We start from the raw sequence: 24608 nt of genomic DNA, 5'->3' as shown, positions 1-24608 counted from the left end.
TACTTGTGGTGCGTCTAAGATGGTGGTACTTGTGGTACTCACTGTTGGATGCACACCATGTAAATTCTATTCAATTTCAACCGTTCAAAACATGGTTCAGTTTATTTGAAGAAAAAAGAAGAAGTTTTGTTTCACTTAAGTAAATTAAATTTGCACATGAGTTTTGAGTGGCTGGGATTTAGTGAAATTTATATGGTGTGCATCCAACAGTAGACATGAAAGGTGGTCACTTTAGACCAAGGTTTAAAGTATCAGTATAAAGTATCGTATCGGTCAGGTGATTTTAAGAGACGTATCGTTCTGTATCGAGTATTGTATCACTCTAGCTAATGTATTTTAGTGTAATTCAATGGAGAGACGTATCAAGATGTATTGTATCGGTAAGGTCAAATATGGATACGTATCGACTAGTATCATGGGACGCTTTAAACCTTGCCTTAGACACACCACTAAAACATGATAAATGAATTTTTTTTTCTTAAAAAAAAAAAAACAAAATAAAAAACGGTTTGATTTGTGAGTAAACCTATAAAACCTCGAACCGGAATAAAATCACAATGTCGGATTAGATGTAAACCACCGAATCCCGGTCAACTATCGTGACTGACACCTACCTACCTACTCAGTACTCACTCGTGGCATTTTATTTGAAATAAAAAATGTTAGAACACGGGGAAGCAAGATCTTCAAAAACTTTTCGGCGAGGGAAATCCCGTTTACTTATAATCTCTTTCCTTTTTTAGGAAAATTTCTTCATTGATTGGATCTTAGCAGCAGAAGTACAAGCTGGAATACCTATAAGTGTTCCCAAGTTTGAGCTTTTCAGGTTTCTTGATTTATTTTCAGTTTGAACTTCTGTTATGAGTTTTCTTTGTTACCTCTACTCTAGATGTCCTTCGTTCCCATGTTGCTCAAGTTAGATTGGAAGTGTTTAAACAAACCAAATGAAAATTTCAAACTTTTTTAGGGCTTGAATTGGTTTGTTCTATCTTTCTCTTTTTCTTTTTCTTTTTTTTCTTCTTTAAACTGTATTCTATTCCATTCATTCTTGATTCTTGATTCGAAATTTGGGCAAGAAGTAGTTCCCTGCAATACTGGAGCTGACATCTTTACTTCCAATTAATGCAGGATTTCAAGAAATCAAAAGAAGAGGACTTCTGCTTTGGATCTTGTTGTTTTGTGAGCAAAATTAATGGCAACGGCAACCATCGCCACTGGGGTTGGTGCAGCTGCTCTTTTTTACTATACATTAGCCCGTAAGTTAAAACCTAATTCATCCAATGATGATGATGATCAAGACACCGTTAAAGAAGTGGAGGTTCATGATTCACCGAATGCTGAACTAATATCGGATAGATACATGCGCCTTATCGAAGCCCCTGCAACATGGTTTGAGACCCTTTCAACATTGTCGGAGACTCTTATATTCACTTACTCTGAAACTCTAGGAAAGTGGCCCATCGGGGAGTTGGCCTTTGGAATCAATTATCATTTGAAGAAGCAGGTTGGTGCTCTTGCAAATGGCTTTTCCCTTCCCTTTCTCAATTAAAGCTATCTGCTTCTTTTAACCAAGGAAGATTTGGTGCTTTCGATATCCTACTGAAAAATTTAACGATGAAAACAAGGCAAACGTTATTCTATAAGATGATGAAAACGATAAAAAATAAAAAATAAAAAGAAAAAAAAGAAAGGTCAATAGCCCATTATTTTGTGTGGGTAGGCAAAATCCAATGAACCCCTGTCCATTTGCTCAAGCAATTAATGGGACTGTCCTTGTGGTTGCCAAATTATTAAGTAATTTTACTTGATGTTAGTTTCTTGGTAGAATCTAGCTACAAAAGTTTAGAAAAACGTTTTCAATATATTAGAATTGGTTACATTATCTATGTGCAACTTCTCATCATAACTTGGCCACAAGGCTCTAATCAGATGGATTTAGATAGCTGACGCTGTCATTTCGTTGTGCAGGGAAAATTAAATGTTGCAAGCGTATTTGGTGGTAAAGATAGTCTGGAGCTTCGAGGACCTGAAATAACTACTGATCTCAAAAGCTTTCTAAAACTGTTGACCCGTTGTTGGTATTTCTCAAAGAAATCCTTCCCAGTATTTTTGGAGGAGACAGGCTACTCTCAAGAAGATGTTCTACTTCTGGAACCAATAGCAGAAGTGAGTACGTTTAGATTTCAGTTCAAATATTTCTTCCTCTTCTTCAGGCAAGGTGGGGATCAAAGGGCATGTGCACTACTATAATATTAAATGGTGATACAGGTCACCTTTGTTTGAATCAGAGAATGTTTTGGTAGTGGTTATGGATCTGGAACATCCTTCAGTGATTGTTGGAGAAAATTGTCAGTTTATAGTGTGAGTTAATAAGCATGTGCCTTAGAGTGGGCATCCATTATTCTGTTCTGAATAGTACAGTAGTATTTTCCTCTCTTTCCAATTATTATCAAGAAGTTCATTCATAGCTTGCTGATATTTTAAATCTAAATTTTAACATGGCATCCATCATATGCTTTTTTGTTAATATATTTATTATATTGTGCAGATTTTGAAGCCATCATTTACAATTCTAGTTGATAATGACACCAAATGTTTGCTTTTATTGATTCGGGGAACTCATAGCATCATGGACACTTTGACTGCTGTAACTGGAGCAGTTGTACCATTTCATCACATTATTGTACATGAAGGAAGAGTCAGAGATTTAATTTTGGGCTATGCACATTGTGGAATGCTTGCAGCTGCAAGATGGATTGCAAAACTTGCAACTCCTTGTTTTCGTAAAGCACTAGAGAAACATCCAGATTATAAGATCAAGGTAAAATCTTGTCGTGGTACCCTTTGATGGTTCTATTCTTATCTATGCTTGCTGGCTGTTAAACAAGTACCAGTTTGTAACTGTAATCAAACATACTCTAGTTATTAAATTCCTATTCTGGTTTGAGTTTACAGTTGATACTACTTTTAGGTTGTTGATAATGAGAGAATGAAAAAGAAAAGCTGCTGGATGGAAATCTGCTTGTCACTTGCAGTTATAGAAAGAATGCAGTGGAAAAGATACTTTAGAGGGAGAAAGAACTCAAGTTCATTCAATTTTCCTGTTAAAGGAAAAGGGAAGGGGAGGGGTGTGGAATTTGGAGTGAAAAAGGATGGAAGGAGTGGAAATTTAATCAGTTTTGATCTAACAATACACTACAACTGATGTAGGATAGCAAGGGAATCTTTGACGAAACAGCACCTTCCTGTTGATTGAATAAAAGTTGAAGAAAGAAGAGATATAGACACTTATTTGTCTAATTTGACTGTGAGGTTGTTAGGGTCTTCCCAGTGGGCTACTAAAACTATGTTGATCAGTGAGTCTGCATGTGTCTACTTTCTTTTTGTTTTTCCTTTGACCGCCCTAAACTGTGTTGTTGAGAGTTAACTTGTTCAATCCTTTCCCAAAGCTTATGTGATTGCATGTTAGGGGTATGTTTGAGTTGAATTATACCAAACACATTAGTGGTATGTGGACAATGTGCTCACAAAATTAGAGCATCAACTGGTAAATATACGTGTGTGTGTCAAAATGAAGAAAACCATTATCTAGTCTAGTAGTACCATGCATTTAATTGATGAATGTAGAAATTAGTACTTAATAAGGAGAATGGGATTTCTAACAAGGGTGATTAAATGATACCCAAGAATCTGCATAGTTATAAGAAAATTGGAGATTATAATTTATCCCATATGTGATGGAGTTACTAGTTAGTTCCTAATTGTTTTCCAGTAATTATCAATTGAACAATTCCTCCCCCCCCCCCCCAATTTTTAGGAGTGATAAGTGTCAGGGTCAAGTGAAGACTTTAATGATGTCTAACTCTAGAAGCTCTAGATGAAGTGGTGAACATTGGGGAGATGCAGACATCAATTTGTAAACAAGGAAGGACGACATAGATGATAACATAGTTCAAAGGGTTAATATATACTGGATAAGATGGAAAGGGAAGCAGTATTCTCCTGGTGAAAGTCCTATGCTACTGTATGATCATTGTGTCTCTTTAAATGTTGAAGAATAATTTTCAAGAATGTTATTAGATCAGCTATGATGCAAGGGGTGGAATACTGGGCTATGAAGGAGTGCCATATAAATAAACTTGGTCTTGTGGAGATGAGGATGTTGAGATGGATGTGTGGGAATACTAGGAAGGATATAATAAGGAGTGATCATATTAGAGATGGGTAGGGAATAGCTCTGGTTCATGAAAAACTCAAGAGCTAGTCGCTGGAGGTGGTATGGTCATGTTCAATGGAAGTCTTCAAGGACACCAGTCTGAAGGAGTGACATAATCCTGATTGAGGGAACTTAAAGAGCCAGGGACAGGCCTAAATTTATCTTGAAGTTGGTGTAGAAAGACATGCTTAGCTTAGGCCTCTGTCTTAATATGACCTCGAATAGAGCTGATTGAGATAAAAGATCCATGTGATTGACCTCATTTAGTTGGCCCTTATTAAAGTGGTGCTACATTTTGTATTACACTTCTCTTTGAGACCAGAGCAGAATGTTCAGAAGATAAGCTGTAAATAGCCAAGAAAGTGTCGACACCCTGGAGTTTGTGGGGGTGTTGTATGCTCCTCCACTCTATTGTTTCTGTATTTTTTCCCCCCACTCATCTCTAATGGAATCTATGAAGCCAACCTCAATAAGTTGCATTATGGTTAGCATGTTGCTGTTGTTTCTTTTAGAAGTATTAGGGTACAAGTCAGAAAGCCCCAACTGCATATATACTATGTTATGTGGGTGTAAGGGTTAGAACTAGTTAAAAAAAACATGTGACCTTGTCAAAGCTCCAAAAAAGATTCAAGAATTCGAGGGTTATACAGGTTATACTGCATATGTGGTCACATGTTAAATACTAAAATGTATACTGTAATGTAAGGAAGAGAGCAAGCTATTCACAATTTTTTCTGAATTACTTATGTTTTCTTTTGGGGGATTGACCTAACTACCCCTAGGGTATTGATCTGGGGATTGACCCATCTACCCTTACGGTGTTTTGATGATAACAGACACATAAATCTATGTGCTAACCATCTGCTTGTATGATTAAGATAAGCATAGTTATAACACACACACATACCCAAGTAGAGAATGTACACTGCACGGAAGTTGTTTCATAGCAACAAAGTGAAGATCTATGAGGACCCTCCCCAGATGCAAGCACATGTTGAAGACTCAAGACTGCTGAACTAACTTATTTTAAATTCCATGTATTTATTTATACATGGAAAAATGAAGTTAGGCATTTTAGGGAACCGACCACATGGGCAAAAGGGTATATTAGTTCAGTCCTTAGGGATATAGACCAAATTTCCCAAACGGCCTTGGAAACCTTAAAAATTCCATTCAGTCTAAGGATCAGTCAACTGGCTGGCCATTAAGCCTGTGCAACCGGTTGCATCACAGAATGCTCATGGTACATCAGCATGAGGTCAACCGATGGAATTTTCGAGCCTATCAGGTCGATAGATCTGGTCAACCAGCAATAGATTGTCTCTAACAACTGTATCATAATGGCTAGTTCTGAGTGGCTATATTGATTAGGTCGACCAGATGAAGCCTACGGTTGACCGGTAGTTAAAAATATGACTGTTTCTCTATCTGTTGGAACCATATTTGGACCAACCTCTTGGCTATAAATAGATGTCCTTTTGACACTTTCTGGCATGAAAGCCCAAGGCAATCAATAGCAAATGTTATTGTGCTTCAATCACAGTCTTTTTGCCTCCCTTGTATCCAATTTCCTTTGGAAGATCCAATCCCTCTTGTGAGAGAAGGTAGGGTGTTGATCTTAAGGTCGAGTTGGTTCGGTACTGGCTATCTAATCCAATTGCATGTGTTCATCTCAAGGGAAGTCCACCCCTTTATGGTTTTGTAGGTGTTTGAATTTTTGTTTACTTTAAATCCATTGTAAGTGGTTACTCTTGCCCAGAAGCAAAGATCTGTTGGGTACGCTTGCGCAGAAGTGAGGATTTGTTGGGTGCTCTTGACCAGAGTCAAACATTTTGTGAGAGGAGCTATGTCCCCACCCACTATACTGAAAGTGAGCATATTAGTGAATACCTTCGAGAGGTGCTAGAAGGGAGTGGATATAGATTCAGTTGATTTGAACCACTATAAATCTTATGTCTTGTCTACTTGCTTTACTTTCCCTACTTTATTTTTCTTAATGATTGATTAATTACAAGCATGTTTCACTAGTTTCAACCTATTCACCCTCCTCTAGGTTAACTTTCATTTTTCAAATATTGAATTTAGTTTAAGAGTATTATTTTCTATTATATGAAATATCCTACAATTGTTGAATACCTATTACATGTTTGGAGAAGGTACAGTGGGTACAGGGTTGGGTTTTAGTGTGGCTCTGTAACCGAAATTGCTTTAGTCATGTGCATGATGGTCAAGTGAGATTTTGGTCCATTGGATCCGAAATCACCGAAATCTCGATCGAGATTTCAATCCCATGGACTGAAGTGTTTTTTGCATGACAGCCCTGAGCATTAAATGTGCAGGACTGAAGCAAGGTCTCTCTGTAACAAAGTTACCTGAACTGCTGATCCAGTAAGAGAAGCCTGGGGAGGGTTGAGAAAAGCTTCTATAATTAACATGCATATTAATATACTGATTGTTCAAATTATTAAAATGATTTTACAAGTAACACTATGAATATCATTAGAGGTGATAAATTATTTGGTCTTTACAAAGGGGCGTGGTAGTCATTTTGTATGTGTGTGTGGAGTGGTAGTAGTAATTGTAGAGTAGTAGAGGTAATTGTGGTTGTAATGGTAATAGATGTGTCCACTGAATCTGTTGGCATACATGGTCAGGCACTAGTTGGTTCAACATTATTGGCAGGACCATGGTTCTGCTTGACCTAAGAACCGGACTGTCTGTGTGTCCCAGAATGAGGTGCTTTTATGGTACATGTCCTCTGCTCAAAAGCAGATGTAGCTTTTACTCTTTATTGTGTTACAGTTGCTGGAGATTTATTATTTCAGGATTTTCTGCTATATTTGCTGTTCTGAAAATTATAGTAATTATTTTTTCTACTGGACTCATGTAGATTGTTGGACACTCCTTGGGTGGAGGAACTGCAGCACTTTTAACTTATGCACTACGCGAGCAACAGGATTTCTCAACGACCACTTGTGTTACATTTGCACCAGGTTTGTGCTCATTCTGTACCTGAGAAGCTTCCTCTGAACTTTTTCTGAACGCTATGTAATGTTTTACCTTAATACTTATTTTAACTATGATCTCTGCTCAGAACCACGTCCTTTGTGGTACAAGTAGGCATGTTTGATATGCTGGTCATCTATTTGCTGCTTCTATTTATGTTGTGCTTCCTCAGCTTCTATTCCACTTCTTACTAGATATTGATTTTGCAGCTGCTTGTATGACTTGGGAATTAGCAGAGTCAGGAAACGAATTTATCACTTCAGTAATTAATGGAGCTGATTTGGTGCCTGCATTCTCACTTGCTTCAGTTGATGATCTACGCTCTGAGGTCCTATACATTAACTCTTATTTGTGGCAATTTCTATTTTTGTGTTGTTAATTTTTCATTTTACATGGAAAACAAATCGTGAATATTTTGTAGAACCCTGGGGGTGTACATACCTTTTTGTAGTTGTGGAAGCCTAATTTCGGTTTGTGATTACTGCAAGGAAGGCCTAAGCATTAAAATTGTTTTAGACCTTTCAGTTGTTCACTTGATCCTGTTTATTGATTCAGTTCTGTATTGCATAGATTTTCAGTAAAGTGATGCATGGTCCAAAAGTTAGTCAATTTTTAGCAATAAAAGCTCCATATTCTAGGCAAAGTTTGCTCCATCCCCCTTGTCTGCTGGATTTCCATCCTTTCGTTTGATGTGACTACTAGTCTACTATGCTGTTGTACTTGGTAAATGGAAATCAATACCAGCCACTTTCCTGCCTGGCAAGAAATTCATTATTGGGTCTTGTATCAGACACTTAACAGTAGAACAGTCATACGAAATGGGCAAAACATGACACTTGAGTAGGAAATTAAATTAAATCTGGTTGTCACTTCTTTGACAGTAGCTGCTTGGCAATGGAACAACATTGCATGCTTTATAATCAATACCACTTGAATATGAAAGTAGTTATTTATTTGGGTGTCAGTTCTCTGGAAGAAGTAACTGGTATAAGTTGGGTAGCTGCAACCAACTTGCATGGGACGTTGGATGCTCCAAAAGCCCTTAGCAGCTTAGCGGCTACTATATGTGTTGATTCATGACTTGTTTTTTCTTATAGTTTTTCATGTACAGGTAACAGCTTCTGAATGGCTAAATGACCTGAGGAATCAGATAGACCAAACAAGACTTCTGAGAACGGTATATCGTTCTGCTTCTGCCTTGGGTTATCAACTTCCTATCATTGCTACTGTTAAAGATGCAGTTGCTGGTGCAGGGGTAAGCCTTTCTTACTAGGCATCACTCATAAAGAGAGAGAGACAGGTTCTCAAAATTCAGGATAACTATGGGTGGGTTTCTCCCTTTAATGTATCTGTATTTTATTCAGACTTTAGCTTTTAAGTGAAGTGGAAGGGATGTTATTCTGAGTGTGGATCATAACCACAAGTAAAAAATAATTTAACATTAAAAAAAAAAAAAAACTCCATCACGCTAACCCTGTGGCCCCCCCTATAATTCGTGGTCAACAGCCGTCTGGGAGATAATCCGGACTCTATTATTCTGGGGTTAACAGGTCTGGATTCTAGTGCTTAACAAACGTGTTGGCCAAAACTCAGGATATGTACATTGTTTAAGATTGAGAGTAAATAAAATGGCTGGTGAGCATAGTTTTCAAGGTGATGCATAGGTGCTCTACCCACTTTTCTTTTGTTCTTTTTGTGCCTTGTTGGTGTTGCTTTAATTTTTTATCCCCCTTTGACCTGCCTTGGTTTACCTTGGCTGAATTCAACTATGATGATGAATCAAGCTAAGTCTTGGGAGGCATACCTCTTCTGTTTGTGGGGGCCATATCCTATCCAATCCATTTGCTTAAATCTGGGCTTTCATTTTTCTGCTTGTCTTTGTGCCATTCCTTGTATTGGTAAAATCTTTGTTGTGGATCAGAAAGGAATGTTATGAGAGGAAAAAAAAGAAATTGTGAAAGATGAGATTTGCTACAGTTTACGATATAAACTCAGGAAGAAACTTTAAAAAAAGGGCATAAAATAGAGTTCAAAAATTGTAAATTTTATACCCTAATGAAATGAGAACATTGTCAGAATTAAATAATTGTAGAAACCCGGTAGCAAGGCAAGACATTAAAATTATAATGCAAATGCCCATGCTGTGTATGATATGCATTATACTGGACTGAGGTTCAGGTTTGCTGAACATGTCGAGACTTTCTTCTAAAGATATGATAACTGCTTTGCAACCTTTATGTGGTCATAAGACTCAAAACTATACCTCATAAAACCTTTCTCAGGCATTCTTCGTTGCATCATGGGTTAAAAATTATTGTGTACTGCAATTGGGAAGTAAATCTAATGAAATTTGTCTGTTTTGACTCTATCAATCTTTATTCTTCTTAGTTTGCTTGTTTGCAGGAGGTCATGAGGAGAGCACAAAGCATGGCTAAGGCTGTATGGTCATACCCCGGTCTCAGCTTATCCTCCTGGTTATCCACAGGGGCTCATGATCAGGCAACTTACACAGATTCAAACCCACAAGATGGGAGGTCTATAGAATCTTCAACAAGAGCAGCGACTGCTGAACCTTTTCTTTCTTCCTCTGAGGTCACTACTACAGTTGAAACGAAAGAACTACCAGCATCTGCATCTGGAGCTACAGAATGGACAACGGAGATTGAATGCTCCCGATTAGATGAGGCTTTTCAACGCACTGACATGAATGACAGTAAGTACCTCACGGAAAGTGACAGACGTGAAGATCAAACGAATGTAGTTGAATTGCGGGAGGAACTTAAGCCGGATCTTAACAGAAGGAAAGAAGGTAAAGAAGGTGATGTGGCTGCAGAGATTAGGAAAGAAGAGGAAGCAGTCATCTCTGAGATTGGTGAGGCCTCACATGAGATTACCGCAGAAAAGAGGGAAGCAAACCGCTTTTTCCCTCCTGGGAAGATCATGCATATTGTTACCATTCCCTCGGATGAGCCTGAATCTGAAGGTGTATCTTGTGTAAATTCTGAAGATACATCGAATAACCAGCAGGAGGGAGCTAAAGTTAGGATTTTCTTGACTAAGAGATCACTGTACAGTAGGCTGAGGCTCTCAGAAACCATGATCAGTGATCACTTCATGCCTGCTTTTGCGGAACAAATGTTAATATTGATTCGCGACCTTGAGGAAGAAGCTGCTGTCCATGCAATTTCTAAGGAAGATGTTATCAGATCAGAGATCTTGTAGCGAGAACTAGTTTGCAGGAAATGTATTTCAAGTTCTCATTTGTTGTATAACTGTATATAGTCAGTAGTCAGTATGGAACATTGGGGAATAGTTCTTTTGTCATCCTCCATTTAATCCTCAATAGAGACTCTTCATTTACAAGAGAAACAGGTGGAATACTTAAAGGTGTGGAAGTTTGTTGATGGAAAAAGATGGGGTAAACAAAAAAGAGTGGGGAAATTACTATTTCCAGTGAGATTTTCAAAGTCGAGTTTGTTTGATACACTGAGGTGAGTTTTTTTATTTTTATTTTTTATCGAGAGAGAGAGAGAGAGAGAGAGAGAGAGAGAGAGAGAGAGAGAGATCCCAAGTAAACATTGGTCTAAAAATTTAGTTTTTTAAACTGGTACCGTACAACAGACTATCTCAAATTTTGTGGACAAGCAAATTACTCTGTTCAGGTTGTTGAGTGAATCAAGCTTCATGAGTAAAGGATTAGCTCTTTCCTTCTCATTCTAATGGTTGAATTGCTTCAACTGTAATTTCCCGATGAAATTGGAGTTCAAGCTTCCCAAGTAGAGGTGACCATCATACTCAACAACAGAAGTAACGAAGGACATAACCTTTCCATTTGAATCATCAAACTTCCTAATGATCTCCCCGTTGGAATCAACATTTACAGCCGTGGCTTTTCTCTTTGTTGCATCTTTGAATAGTTCAGTCATTCTTGAAAAATTTGCAAGCAGGTGCTTGGCTAACTTCGACGTGTGGACGAAGTCTAACCATGTATTAGTCCTTATCTGCAGAAGACCCGAACAAACACAAATTTGCTCTTTAGTTTCCAATAGCTCCACCAAGAAAAGTAGTTCATCGAGAGGGTTGTATGACAACATTTCTATATGGTTTCCTAATTTTAGGTAAGAAACAGTTTTTTCTCTCCATACATTTTCATTGCTTTTATTGTTTCTGGGTGTTGAAAGAACAGGAATGTTGCCATACAACCCTCTAAGACTGCAACAGAGAAGAAAAGAGAGTACCCAGTGACTTCTGATTACCTCAAAGAGGGCAACCCAAAAAGACCCATCTGGTGCCAGATTGATGTTGTCAGGTGCACCGGGAAGGTTCTCAATGAATACCTCTGTCGTCCCTTTGCTCTCTCCCTTCAGCCAATGCTTTAGACACCGGAATCTTTTGGTGGTTAAAAATAAGTGAATTTATGATCAGTGAATACCTATTGTTGAACTGTATCAAAGATAACAAAGTATAAATTCCAAACTAGAAGTTATATTTGGATAGTTTTTCAGTGCTTACTTCCATGACTCGCAGACAACCAGAAAATCTTGGTCTAGTGAGAGTGCTACACCATTTGCAAATGCAAGACCATCCAGCACTAATGTTGTTTCCTTGGTATGTGGATCATACTTGAGAAGCTGTCCATGAGGTATTCCCTCCAGCATGTCAAGGAACCAATTATGGAATCCAAATTTAGTACTTGCATCACTGAAGTACACATTCCCATCTGATGCTTCGATAACATCATCAACAAAACTGTTTCAATATAAAAAATAAGAGTAAACAAGCTAGAAAGGATTCTGATGATAATAAAGGTGAAACAAGGAAAACCCTTCATTCAATGAAAAACCATCTATGAATTGTTTATCCATTGAAGTTATGGAGGGATTTCAAATTTGAGAAGATATGTAATCACCTTATTTTTGAATTGTTCATATGTGAAGCGAGCAACTTTACACTGTCGTGGTCAACCTTTAGCAATCCCTGCATTCATCAACAGCAAAATTAAAAAGACAAATCAATGCAAGAGGATTGGATACTGGACTGTTGGGTCTTCCTATCATTCACTGTCTCACCTTTTCAGCATCACATACAAGAACACTACCATCACCTGCCATGGAGATTCCAAGCAAACCTTGCCCACCTATCATCTTCCAATCTTCCACCGAGCCATTTTTATGCACTCTTTTAATCCAACCATCTCTTGTAGCCGTGTAAATAATACCTTCCTTGTCTATGCAAACATCTTCTGGGAGCTCTAGTAATCCTTCTCCAACTTTGGCCACTCCCTGATTTCAATAAAAACATTTTATGGGAGACTTCTAATGATTAACCAAAAGAAAAGAATACCCACAAACATCTCAAACTTTCAAGAGGTGTTGTTGCTGAGCATATATCATGGAGTGTTGGTTTCTTTATTGAGAGCTGTGGTCAGTGTTCGGACCTGTAAGTAATCGTTTGTGGAGAGGAGCAGGGGCGAGGATGGTGGAGGAGGAAACTGGATTCTCCCAGGTGATATGGATATGGGGGAGAATAAAAAGATTTTTAGCAGGAAAGCCAGTAAGCACACAAAGAAAACGCTTCTTGAGGTCGTCATGAGGGTTATCTCCTGGATGGGCGATTTGATCAACTTGATAGATGAAACCGTAAAGTGGAGATAAGAGAATGGGTGGGGGGCTGAAGGCCATATACGTAGGGATCTTATAGGATTTGTAGATATCAAGTCTTTTGTTTCTTAGTTAGAAGGAGATTTGAGTTGAAAAACTAGAAAACAACAGAAACATTAAACGACAGTCACTACATTAATTGCATTTTTCAGAAGAATCAAATTTGTACAGTTTGTTTTACCCCCCAAAAAACAAAATTGTACAGTTAATTTGCTATCTCATTATAGCATATCAGATTTTATAGCTTGGCATGCAATGAATTGGGTGACTTCTTACATGTAGCTGGACAGCAATTTTCAATTCTTGGGTCATAAAGTGGGGGTAGATTTGAGCGCCGCACAGGGTGTGCTGTCGACTATCGAGAGAAATCTCAAATGAGATTTCGATCTCTACCGGTGGCAGCACATACCCATTTAATGTGCAACACTGAAATTGAACCCACGTAACGTAAGACTAAATCATGAAACTAATTTCTTCAACCACACTAATTTTCAGATGTGATTTTACCGTTAATTTGAGACAACATCTCCATCAACTTGGCTTTGGTCCATCACAAGTTTCATATGAGGTAGGACAATGACTTTGCTTCCATATATAATATTTGATTCCATATGCTTAAAAAAGCTTGAGCTTATTGGGTGGAGAGTTCTTTCTTAATATTAATAAAAAAATTGCACATAAATATGGAAGTGGTTTTTGTTACATGCACATGGCCTTAGGTGTAAATTACCAAAAATACAAATTACCAAATATTGACCATGAAAGGGAAGAAATGAAAAATTCATTGTCACTTTTGTTATTCTCAAATCTCACTTCTTCATCTTGATCTCTCTAAATGTAGAAGTTTGGAAATAAACTTAATGGTGTGTACTTAAAAAAAAAAAAAAAAAAAGGCCATACTACCCCCTTTGAATGGTAATTGGTCATTCTGAAGATATTTTTAAAACTAATGATTAATACCTAAAATTGTAGAGTTCGTAACTTAGACCGTATGTCAAGGGGAAGCACTGGTTTGTATTTCCTCACAGAATCAGGGGCACACGTAATAAGGTTGAAATCCGATGAAGTTTGTGTAAAATACCCACATTGACAAAGCCTTACCATCATTAATTCTAGAAAACCTAGACGTAAACAAGGTTCGATATGTCGACTCATGTCGCCGTGTCGGACCCTAGCGACACGGCGACATGAGCGACATGTCGCCAAAAGTCGCCCGACTTTTGGCAAGGGTTCGATGAAAAATCGAACCCCTGTTTCGAAGGGTATTTCAGGTCATTTTGACCTAAATTTGACGTGTAACCTAATTTGAGGTCAATAAACACATTGGGAGTGTTATTTTGACCTAAAACATCACCTAATCTAAAGTTTATAATTGACACATGTCCAGCTGTATGCGGGCAAAACTGGAAGTTTGAAAAATTCATATAAACTAATGTAAATATGCAAAGAAAACACAAATACACAATTAGTAAAGAGATGTACTAAAGTTTACAATTCATTATACAATTATGTTGAGAAAAGAGATGTATGGCTCATGCTTCACATATTGTTACCAACGAACACGGGGGTCCGGGGAGGTCGCCCCGGCGGGGGTGTGGGGGTAGCGCCCCCGGAGCTTTTAGAGGCCCTATGTCACTTTGGCAAAAAATGAACGAAAAATCGGTGAAAAATAAACGAAAGGCTGTTATATATGGCAAATTTAGCGATATATCGCCGACTTTTCGGCGATATATCGACTTGTCGGCGACATATCGCCGACACAGGGCGATATGTCGCCGACTTAAAGTTTTTTCGGTGTCGCTGGGGGGTGTCATGTCGCCCCCCAGCGACATGGCGACATATCGCCTTGTGTCGGCGATATGTCGCCGACACAATGAACCATGGACGTAAATAAAGCTTTTATTGAAGACTGCATGTGAAGGGCCTATTTTTTAAGGGGGGTGTATGTAAAAAATTTTTAAATGCATGTCGACATTTTTGAAGTTGAAAAGCTTCGTGGAAGTTTTCTTTCCTTCCCCATGAAAAGTATGGTAGAAAGTGACACAATTTTTGGGCAATTGTTTTCTAAGAACTCTCTGTAATGCCACTATCAATTACCTTGCATTTTTCAATTTTTATACGGAATGTCTCTTGTTCAGATATTCAAATATGAAGTTCAAAGTCCAAATAGAATTCACTTAGTATGGAAACAAAATGTTAATTATGAGTGTCTTGAATTATTATACATACATGCTTACAAGATTCGATTGCTCCCACATTTTTCTATGGCCACGGAAAAGAGATTTTCATTCAAGTATGTGGTTGGTAGAGAGCTTGGTGGGATACAACTCATGTCTTTTTTGTCTTAACGTGTTCTTGCATGAGAAAGAATGATCAAAATCAAGACTTTAACACTTCTCCATATTAAAAATCTCCGCTAAAGAATGATCAAAATCAAGACTTAACACTTCTCCATATTAAAAATCTCCGCTCGACTTCTTGTGTTATGGCATGAACCTTCTCTATCTTCATCTAGAAATATTATACATCATATTAATGTGTGAGTCATGTTAATCTGTTTGTTATTATTGCTATATATATTTTGTTTTGATCTGGCTTGCCAAGGAACAGCAACTCAAAAATCTCTTTTCATTAGATACACCTGCTCCTTATATTTGCTAGGCTCTGTTAATAGATTCCTTAAAATGTATTTTTACATAAAGTGTAACAAGAAAAAAAAAAAAATCAAGGGTGACCTTTTGAGTCCTTCCAATGTGTTTGTAAGCATGGATAGCTACACACAAGAATGAAGATACATGCCAACAAGTGACAGGGCATTTTATTGAATTTAAATATGAAAAGTGATATATGACTATTAATTAATTATACATTCATGATTAATGTAGCAATATTTTGGTTCCATTACGTTTTTGGACAGAAATGATGTGATAAAAACTGAGATGGAACCGGCGACTGTTAGAGAGACTCAGTCAGTGGCTCAGCAGTTGACTCAGACTTGTCCATACCTCAGTGATTTACTCAATCTAGTATTTGTAATTAGCTTTACTGTAACGATAAATATTACTGTTTCTATCTCAGAATATATGAAATCATTCTCATGACATGGTATCAGGTTCGCAGTTAGGGCCTCTGCCCTTTTTCTTGTTTTCGTCCTTGGCCATAACGGCTCTGTCTTCTTCTTCGCTTTTGGCTTCTATGATTCCAGAGACTTCACCTTTGGTAGCTCTCTTGAGTCTAGCGTCATTGCTTTCAATTAAGCTAAGTGCGACTAATTTTCCTCTTTGGAGATGAGCGCAGTTTCTCCCTTTTCACAAGGAGTACAATCTGATGGGTTATGTTGATGGGTCTTTCCCTTGTCTAACACTTCTTGCCTTTGATTCGGCTTCTCTAGAAGTTGTTTCCCCTAGAATTGTCACATTCACCCAACCTATATTCAATCCACTCGAATACCTGAAGGAATGATCCACAGTCACAAAATTAATTTCATGTTAAATCACATACTATAATCATGAGCAAGAATCATTAAGGGCCTGTTTGGTTACATGAGTCTGAAGATTTCAAATATCTAGAGATTTCAAATCTATAGATTTCAAATTTATGGAGTTATAATTTATAAAATTAGATGTTTGGTTGTGGAATGAAATCAGTGGATTCATCCTAAAAAACTATTTGATCGACAATGATTTTTGTGAATGTGCAAATGTATAGCTTTTTTGAAATCTCTGGATTTCACCCATTACCCATAAATCTACAGATTCACGTTTTTAGTGTAAAAAGGTGAATCTAGAGATTTTTACAACCAAACGGGTATAATTCTCAGATTCATGAATCCAGAGATTTGAAATCTCTGGATTCATGTAACCAAACAGGCCCTAAAAGAATCCAATGTTTAAAGTAATAATAAATATCAAGAATAATCAAAGGATCTCAGATAGATCTCAAACAATGCAAAAGCAAAGTTAAAACTAGTAGAAACATATTTTCAAAAAGCAAAGTTAAACCCGAAGAGAAAAGGGGTCAAATCTCCTACGGTTTACATTTTGTAAGTTTCCTTAATTAAATGGTAAACATGAAATTTAAAAGCCTCGATTTCTCAAATAGTCTCCATCTTCCTAAGTGGAGGACTAATCTTTGTGTGCACACGAGTCACCGTGCACGTCGTCACTTCAGTAATCTAGTACATTGTACGCATCGGTCGCCAACGTCTCGTAATCTTGATACGTCAAGGCATCTTGATCTGCAAGAAAATCTAAAACAACTTTTCCAAGAGGGATGAGTTCTATATATATATATATATATATATATATATATATATATATATATATATCCACCATTCAAAGCATGAGAAAATATATAATAACATGATATGATATGTGATGCAATGAGGTAATGTTCTTATACTCTAACCAATGAAAGTCTCTATCTAGGTAGACACACATTAAGATGCAACACCAGCCTCCTTTGGGTAATCTCACACAGACCCCAACAGTTCCAACCAAACTGGGTGTCATGACCGAGGTATAAGGATAACAATCATCTCATCAACCATGACTGGAGATTAGGGTCACACTCTCTCACCATGACTATTGGCATGAGTACTAGCGTATGTCAAGGTAATACCTAACTCAATGCAAGTCATCTACTTAATCACATCATTCTAGGTTCAAGTATCTTCCCCCTGACACCAAGCGTTTAGTTTATTATCCTTCCCTATCTGGAGTCAATGTATCCTATGGCTCCAACTAATTCCGACTACGCCTCCTCTTAACCCTATTGGTCATCCACACATGATATGGGAGGGGGAAGCTCTCATGTCCTCTCACGGTTTGGTTATCACTCTTGAGCTCCTATGAGCCCAACCCTACCAATGAATGGGCCCCACAGTGTGGTTCTGTCCCCTCACGGGTTGGTTATTAGTCTTGGGCACCACCATCTCACATTGCTGCCATAGGTCACTTGGCCTCAATACCCTCGCCGATAGGGTAATGACATGATGGGTGTTACCTAACCATGTTCATCTAGACACCTTAGAAGTACACCCTAAACTACACGTCCATATTAGGGTTCCTAGGGCAATGGTTGTGCCACAACCCCAAGTCAAGTCTATTGTTATTTCAACTCAACCATGTCACTTTTGTAATTCATCAAAGCATTAAAAGAGCATGATTTTAGAATTACATGAATGTTAAAATCATATAACAACAACATACAAGTCATTATGCATGTTTAATATAAAATTAGATTTCAAAGATAAACATATATAGTTGAATTTCCTCACCTTTCAAGTAGACTATATCCTTTTCAAAGCGAAATAAAAAGATGACTTAACACATCCCAAATAATGCTATTTAAATTCTGGTTCAAGTTAGAATTAACCCTGGAAGTAAAATATTGAAAATATAATCAAAATCCAAAACAACAAGGGTAGCCTTGCCTGGAAGGGTGGCCCGAGGAGACCTGTAACAACCCTTATAATTCTAACCCGGGATCCATATTGCAGGTCTGATAACCCAAAGGTTCAGCCGGAATAAGTTGTGGAATATCCGCATTGAAGTCCATGATCCATACCCTGAATCCATGAATCTAGATTCTGCTGGTGAAGAACCTGCCTTATTGGGAATCCAAAGAAGAACCCATAGAAACCCTGGCGGACTGGGAAAATGGATCACCAGTCAGAGTCAAGGTGTGTTTGAAGATGCCTGAAATCAAGGTAAGATTACCCCACATGTTGTATAGGGTAAGGTTTGAGTTGGGGATTAATCCCTTGAGCAAAGCACCCAAGCGCTGAAAAGTACTAGGGAGCGGTTGTTTAAGGCGGATGATTGACCAATCAACTGCCCCAAGCGACTGCCCAAGTCTGCTTGCAGGATTTTAACCCTAAGTTGCCCACAGTTTCATAATATAGCAAACCTCGACCTTTTTACTAATTATTCTATTCGATAATGTTGCTATGGACGGTTAAGAGGCAGAGAACACGTGCGGGAAGGTGAGAGAAGCGTGATTGGTGAAGAAGATCCAATCCTTTGTCTGTTTAGCGCATCAATCGGAGGTAGGTTGATCTCACTCTCTATATTTTTTCCTCATCTCTTTGAATGGTGTGGATCCATCCTCCTTGATGAGATGGAGAGTTAATTGTTGGTTCTATTCCCCATTAGTGATCTTGATTAGATCATGTCTAAAAACGGATCCTTGCATCCGAATAAATGATAGATTTGATTGAAAGAGATGATTTGAATATTGAATTATTAGAATTATAGGGTTCTGTTTCGTGCTTGTGTTATGGACTCCTTTAGGACGAAATTTGGATTTAGATCATCCCAAAATCGGATTAAAATTGGGAGATCAAAAGTCAGAATTTCGAATTTGAAGTAGTCTGGAACTGGGGCGGTCGCTTATGCTGGTCGCTTGGCCAACCAACCGCCCCAAGTGACCGGCTGGGTCACAGTAGCTCTGTGAAGTTGGTTATTGCTCTGATTTGACTCATGTTTTCAATGTATTTTTGCAACTTTATATTTAGGTGATCTCTGAGGTTCTTTGGAATTGTTGTGGTGAGGTCTACTTGCATTTTTAGTAAACTTTTTACATATTTACATGTAAGGACAAACTCTTATATATATGTGATGATATGCTCTATGACAAATGTTTGATTTCTTATATATATCATTGCTTTTATAACTTACTATTGTGTATAATTCAATGTTTAGTAGTCAAGTATATACTATGGTTTATGTTTACATGTATATTAATTACTTTGTGATATAGAATGAATGATTATATTATAATGGTTGGTGATGTGATGTAATTGTGATGGAAGGGTATCCATTGCTTAGGATATCAGGGGTTGTGGTATGGGACACTGCTTACCGATTCCCCCAGCATTATCATGATTGCTGAATGACATACCTAAGGAGTCTAGATTACATGGTTGGGTACCCATACATGCTACTGCCCTTTCGGTAAGGGAATTGAAGCCAAATGACCCGTGATAATAGTGACGCGGCTCTGTTTCATCGTACAACGGTAACCAGTCCGTGCGAAGATTCAGTAGTCCACTATTGATCATGCATTGGTAGGATTGCATATGTTAGGGTTTGGGCTCATGGACATCCAAGGAGCAGCCGAGAGTCGTGAGGGGTCATGAGAGCATTCGCCCCAACAATATGTGGATGACCATAGGGTTAGGGAGTGGAGTCTAACAGCGGTAGCCAGTCCGTGAGGGTTCTCATTCCTAGGTAAGGAAGGATACTGAACCGAGTTGGTTGGTGCCGTAGGGGAGGTATTTGAACTACATGTAGTATGTCACTGTATGACCTTGTGTTGGATTAGAAACCTCGCCATGCGCCAGTACTCATGCCAATGGTCTTGGTAAGAGAGTATTGACCTAAACCCCAACCATGGTTAATTGACAAGGACTGAACCCCTTTACCCAAGATCCCAACAAAGGTAACCAGTCTGTGAAGGATCAAAGTGACTAGACCTACCCAGAGGAGGGCTGGTGTTATATCTTAGAGCATGTCCACCATATAGAGACTTGCATAGTTAGATTCATAGATGCATCCATATCTTTGCATATCATTCTTTATATATGAGCTTACCTTGATAGACTGTCGATATGTATGTGAGATGTGTTTTCCTTATTGAGTTCATCAGAATCCTTTTATGTGTTAAATTATATTCTACAGATGGGTTTACCGAACCAGGAGAAGTTCTGCATGATTGGAGCAACTCCTGTGAAGAGGATGTGGCGGTGTTAGTGGGTGACAAAGATATATATCATGAAGCCTCTTGTGGATGCATGGAGTGCGCTTATAACACCCATTGACGGCAGAAGGAGACAGATTGCTCGACATTTTGAGAAGGCTTTAGCTCAAGAGCGAGCTAACAGAATAAAATTGTTTTAGTTTAATTTTTGCTTCCGCTAAACTCGATAAATTTTGGAACTTGATTTCTTTAATTCTTTTTCTTTGATTCATTCCTTTGGAGTATTTGGACTCCTGTAATCCGTTTATTTAATTAATTGAACTTACTCTTGCTCTTGATTATTATTATTTGCATTTATTGTTATTGATGATAAAATGTGGATCTTGTGACGGATTGCACCCATGGGTTGTCGGGTGGGACCGATTCCGGCAAGTGGGGTGTGACAAGACCCCTGCCAATCAACCCTAGGGTAGGGTGGCCTAGACAGGTCTAGGTAGGGTCACCTGGGGAGACCTATGTCAGGCGACCCCTGTCGGTCCGCAAATAACAATAGATACGACTTCCCTAAGGCTACGAATTTAGGTTCCAAACAACAACTCCCAAAACGAAAGGGACTTTTTAAAAACTCCTAAGAAGAAGATCTAACTATAGCAAGCCTTCAAAACTCAAAATAAAAAATAATCTATCGAATCATTAGGTCTCTCCAAAATCTATCTGTGAAGAAATCGACATAACAGAGTGATTGTCGAATCACTCCAGAAGCAAGATAAAAATAGGGTTTACATTCTCCATAATTACAGATCTCTCCACAAGGTTCTTCCTTCGATAAAAGATCAAAAAGAGATAAGCTATACTAAAGGAGGAACTAACCAACCTTAGGATTTCCGGTTAGAATCACGAATCATTCTCCAAACAATCTTTGCAACGTTGTCCTTCTTCACAAAGATCACCCTAACATGGTCTGACACTCTCTAACAGCTAAGAAGTATACTAATATGTTTCAGATCGAGTATATCATTGAATAGGGATCCGAAACACAAAATTCCAAAAATACCCCTTTTCACGGGCACTAGGTGTGGTTGCCTAGGGAGACCCCTACCCAATCGACCTTTGTCACACCCCACCCGCCGGTCACAATTATCCGCCTGACAACCCATGGGTGCGATCCATCATAGGATCCACGGTCTTACCTATCACACCCCAACCAGCCGGATCCGATCATACCCGAATGCCCGTGGGAGTGATACACTGCAAGATCTAGGTTCAGTGACAAATCCATACAAAACATGATATAGCATAATTAAATGGACAAGAATAAACCAAGTTCAAGTAATAAATTATCAAATTTGAAATAATGGTTACAATCATCCATTACTTCAAATCAAAACTAAACATCAGAGTCCTAGAAGAAAATGAATATTTAAAGTTGCAGCGGAAAATCATTTAAGGAAGCTCTAAGGAAAAGAAACTCCATAATAGTAGTTCTGGCATGAACATGAAGCGTCATGTGCTTCCACTTCTTCCACGACTACGCCCTCCTGGTAGCCATTCATCAAAGGATCCTCAACATAGGAGGGGTCCTCATAACCTGTAGAGCAGTCTAAAGAACAAACAAAATAAAGGAATGAATTCATAGAACTCAGTGAGCTAACTAACATTCACATCAATACATACATCCAATTTTCATGTTATAATTCATAAGAAAATCATGTAATTAATAATGTAAACAAACAGATGCATGATGATGATATGAGGTTCATAACTCTATAATGTAGTCTCTAAAGTAGACATGCATTAAGTTATACATCAATCTCCTCTGGGTGATCTCAGTCACTCTTCCCTCACGACACCAAAGCACGTTTGTTGGGTTCTCAGCGATTGTTGGGTCAAATCACATCAATCTGTGGCTGGGATATGAGTCACCACTCTCTCACTTCACCGTTTGGCATGAGAACTGACGCGTGTCAAGGATTATTCTAAGCCCAATGCAAAGTCATATGGTCTCGTACTGGTTACCTCTGTTGGGATCCCTCATGGACTGGTTACCTCTGTTGGGATCCCGAGCAAAGGGGTCAAGTCCTCATTAGGTATCCATGGCTGGGGATTAAATCAACACTCTCTTACCACGGCCATTGGCATGAGTACTGGCGTATGTCGGGGTTTCTAATCCAATGCAAGATCATATGGTAACATACTATATGAAGTCTAGATACTTCCCCTATGACACCAACCAACTCGGTTCCGTATCCTTCGCAACCTAGGAATGAGAACCCTCACGGACTGGCTACCGCTGTTGGACTCCATTCCCTAACCCTATGTTCATCCACATATTATTGGGGGTGGAAAGCTCTCATGACTCCTCAAGACACCTGGGCCGCTCCTTGGACGTCCATGAGCCCAACCCTACCATTGCATAGACAACAGTGGACCACCGAGTCCTGTCACCTTTGTCACGGGTCATTCGGCTTCAATTTTCATACCAAAAGGGTGATAGCATGTAGGTACCTAGCCATGCAATTCTAGACTCCCTAGGTATGTCATCCAACAGTCATGATAGTGCTAGAGGCATCAGTGAGCATGTGTCCCATACCACAGCCCTTTGATATCTCAAGCCAAAGATACCTAATTGAATACCTTTTCCATCACAACTACACCACATCATTCAGGATCATATCATAACCATTCATTCTATATCATGAAGAGACAAAGTATATAAAGACATCACAAACATCAAGTATATAACAATAGTATAATGAATAATACAACTACAGCAAGGTACATGATCGTGTCGCTAACCAATCAAAAATAAAATCCTATACTAATCTAGCAAGCAGAAAGTACGAGGTCGAACTATGGGGAACTAAAAGGCTAAGTTACTAAGATTGAATTCAACAAAACTAAATTTAAATTAAATCTATTAATTAATGCAAAAACTTTAACTATGAATATGTGAAGATCTTTGGGATTTCGAATCCCCAATGCTTTTCCCTAACCGATATAACTCTACACTTCAAAGAAAATTAAGGATGGTCTTCCTAGATATGCCCTATCTTCGCAACACTATCGTCCTTCGTGGAAGCTTGGCACGCTTAGTTCACTGAGCTATAGAACATCTTTGGCCAAACTCAAACACAATCAACTAGAAGATATAGAACAATCAAATTAATGAAATAAACATGGTTCATCTACATCCCAAAGAAAAGGAACTAGCTACTCATTATCACAAAGTTCATAAGAAAAATAAAGATGAAACATAGGGAGAGAGAGAGAGAGATAGTTGTGGTCTTCTTCTTCAGCAATGAGAGATGAGAGCCGCATTTGCCGTCTTCTTCTCTTCTCTGTGGCTGGCTTCTCTTTTATGTCTCTCTTACACAATGAATCCCCTCTTTTTACCCGTCGATTTGACCTTTATTCGTTCGGATTTTGGAAAAACTCAAAACTAGAAAGTTGTAGATATTTTCAATATCGTTCTATATCATCTTGAATCACCGCAATCCAAGCTCATACAATAGAGATATGCCCAAAATACTGAAGGTAGGTCTGTTTACCCGATTTTCAGATTTATTACCAATTTTGTTCCTTAGACCTCCACCTGTTTCCAATTTGGCTAAGATCTCACTTTTCATGATTTCTTGGGCAGCAAGATTGAATGCCATGATTTAAAATCCACTAATATCTAATATATTTGGCAACTTTACTCCATATTATCTCTAATATCCAAAATCACCTTATTCCTGAAAAATACACAAAAATACTCAATTAGCTCTCTTCAATTAATTAAGTATGGGGAATTAAATCAAATAAATAATGGTAAATGCATGTTTATCAGTACATGATTAATGAATAATATAGGAAACAATTGATTCATCATATACATGTCATTGCTTATAAACAAAATAGTGTGTCCTTACTTGTAATTAAATAAAAGCTCAATAGAATGCAACCAAACCACGATTTCAAGACCTTCAGTAGACTCAGAGAACACCTAAACATAGGGTTATAAGAACACACAAGAGTCATGAGTC

At 38.3% G+C, this 24608-nt stretch overlaps 2 protein-coding genes across 2 annotated transcripts; one reads left to right on the top strand and one right to left on the bottom strand.

The window, feature by feature from the left end:
• The first annotated feature begins 712 nt into the window (after positions 1-712).
• On the top strand, positions 713-10740 carry LOC149011914 (uncharacterized). The gene is made up of 8 exons (XM_089163788.1): positions 713-826; positions 1129-1504; positions 1969-2166; positions 2549-2821; positions 7107-7209; positions 7432-7550; positions 8334-8477; positions 9626-10740. The coding sequence occupies exons 2-8, from the start codon at positions 1193-1195 to the stop codon at positions 10442-10444; spliced, it is 1968 nt and encodes a 655-aa protein (XP_089019914.1). The 5' UTR covers positions 713-826; positions 1129-1192; the 3' UTR covers positions 10445-10740.
• Positions 10741-10755: 15 nt separating this feature from the next.
• Positions 10756-12871, bottom strand: LOC149011913 (protein STRICTOSIDINE SYNTHASE-LIKE 4-like). Its single transcript, XM_089163789.1, has 6 exons — positions 12660-12871; positions 12292-12504; positions 12132-12199; positions 11735-11971; positions 11479-11611; positions 10756-11223 (listed from the first exon to the last, which is right to left on the bottom strand). The coding sequence occupies exons 1-6, from the start codon at positions 12810-12812 to the stop codon at positions 10939-10941; spliced, it is 1089 nt and encodes a 362-aa protein (XP_089019915.1). The 5' UTR covers positions 12813-12871; the 3' UTR covers positions 10756-10938.
• Positions 12872-24608: the final 11737 nt, after the last annotated feature.

The sequence above is a fragment of the Hakea prostrata genome, chromosome 7, assembly GCF_041222555.1.
Source record: "Hakea prostrata isolate BN-2017 chromosome 7, UWA_Hpros_2, whole genome shotgun sequence".
NCBI lineage: Eukaryota > Viridiplantae > Streptophyta > Magnoliopsida > Proteales > Proteaceae > Hakea > Hakea prostrata.
Note: the sequence above shows the minus strand (reverse complement) of the source record. Positions and strands in the feature narration are given on the sequence as shown.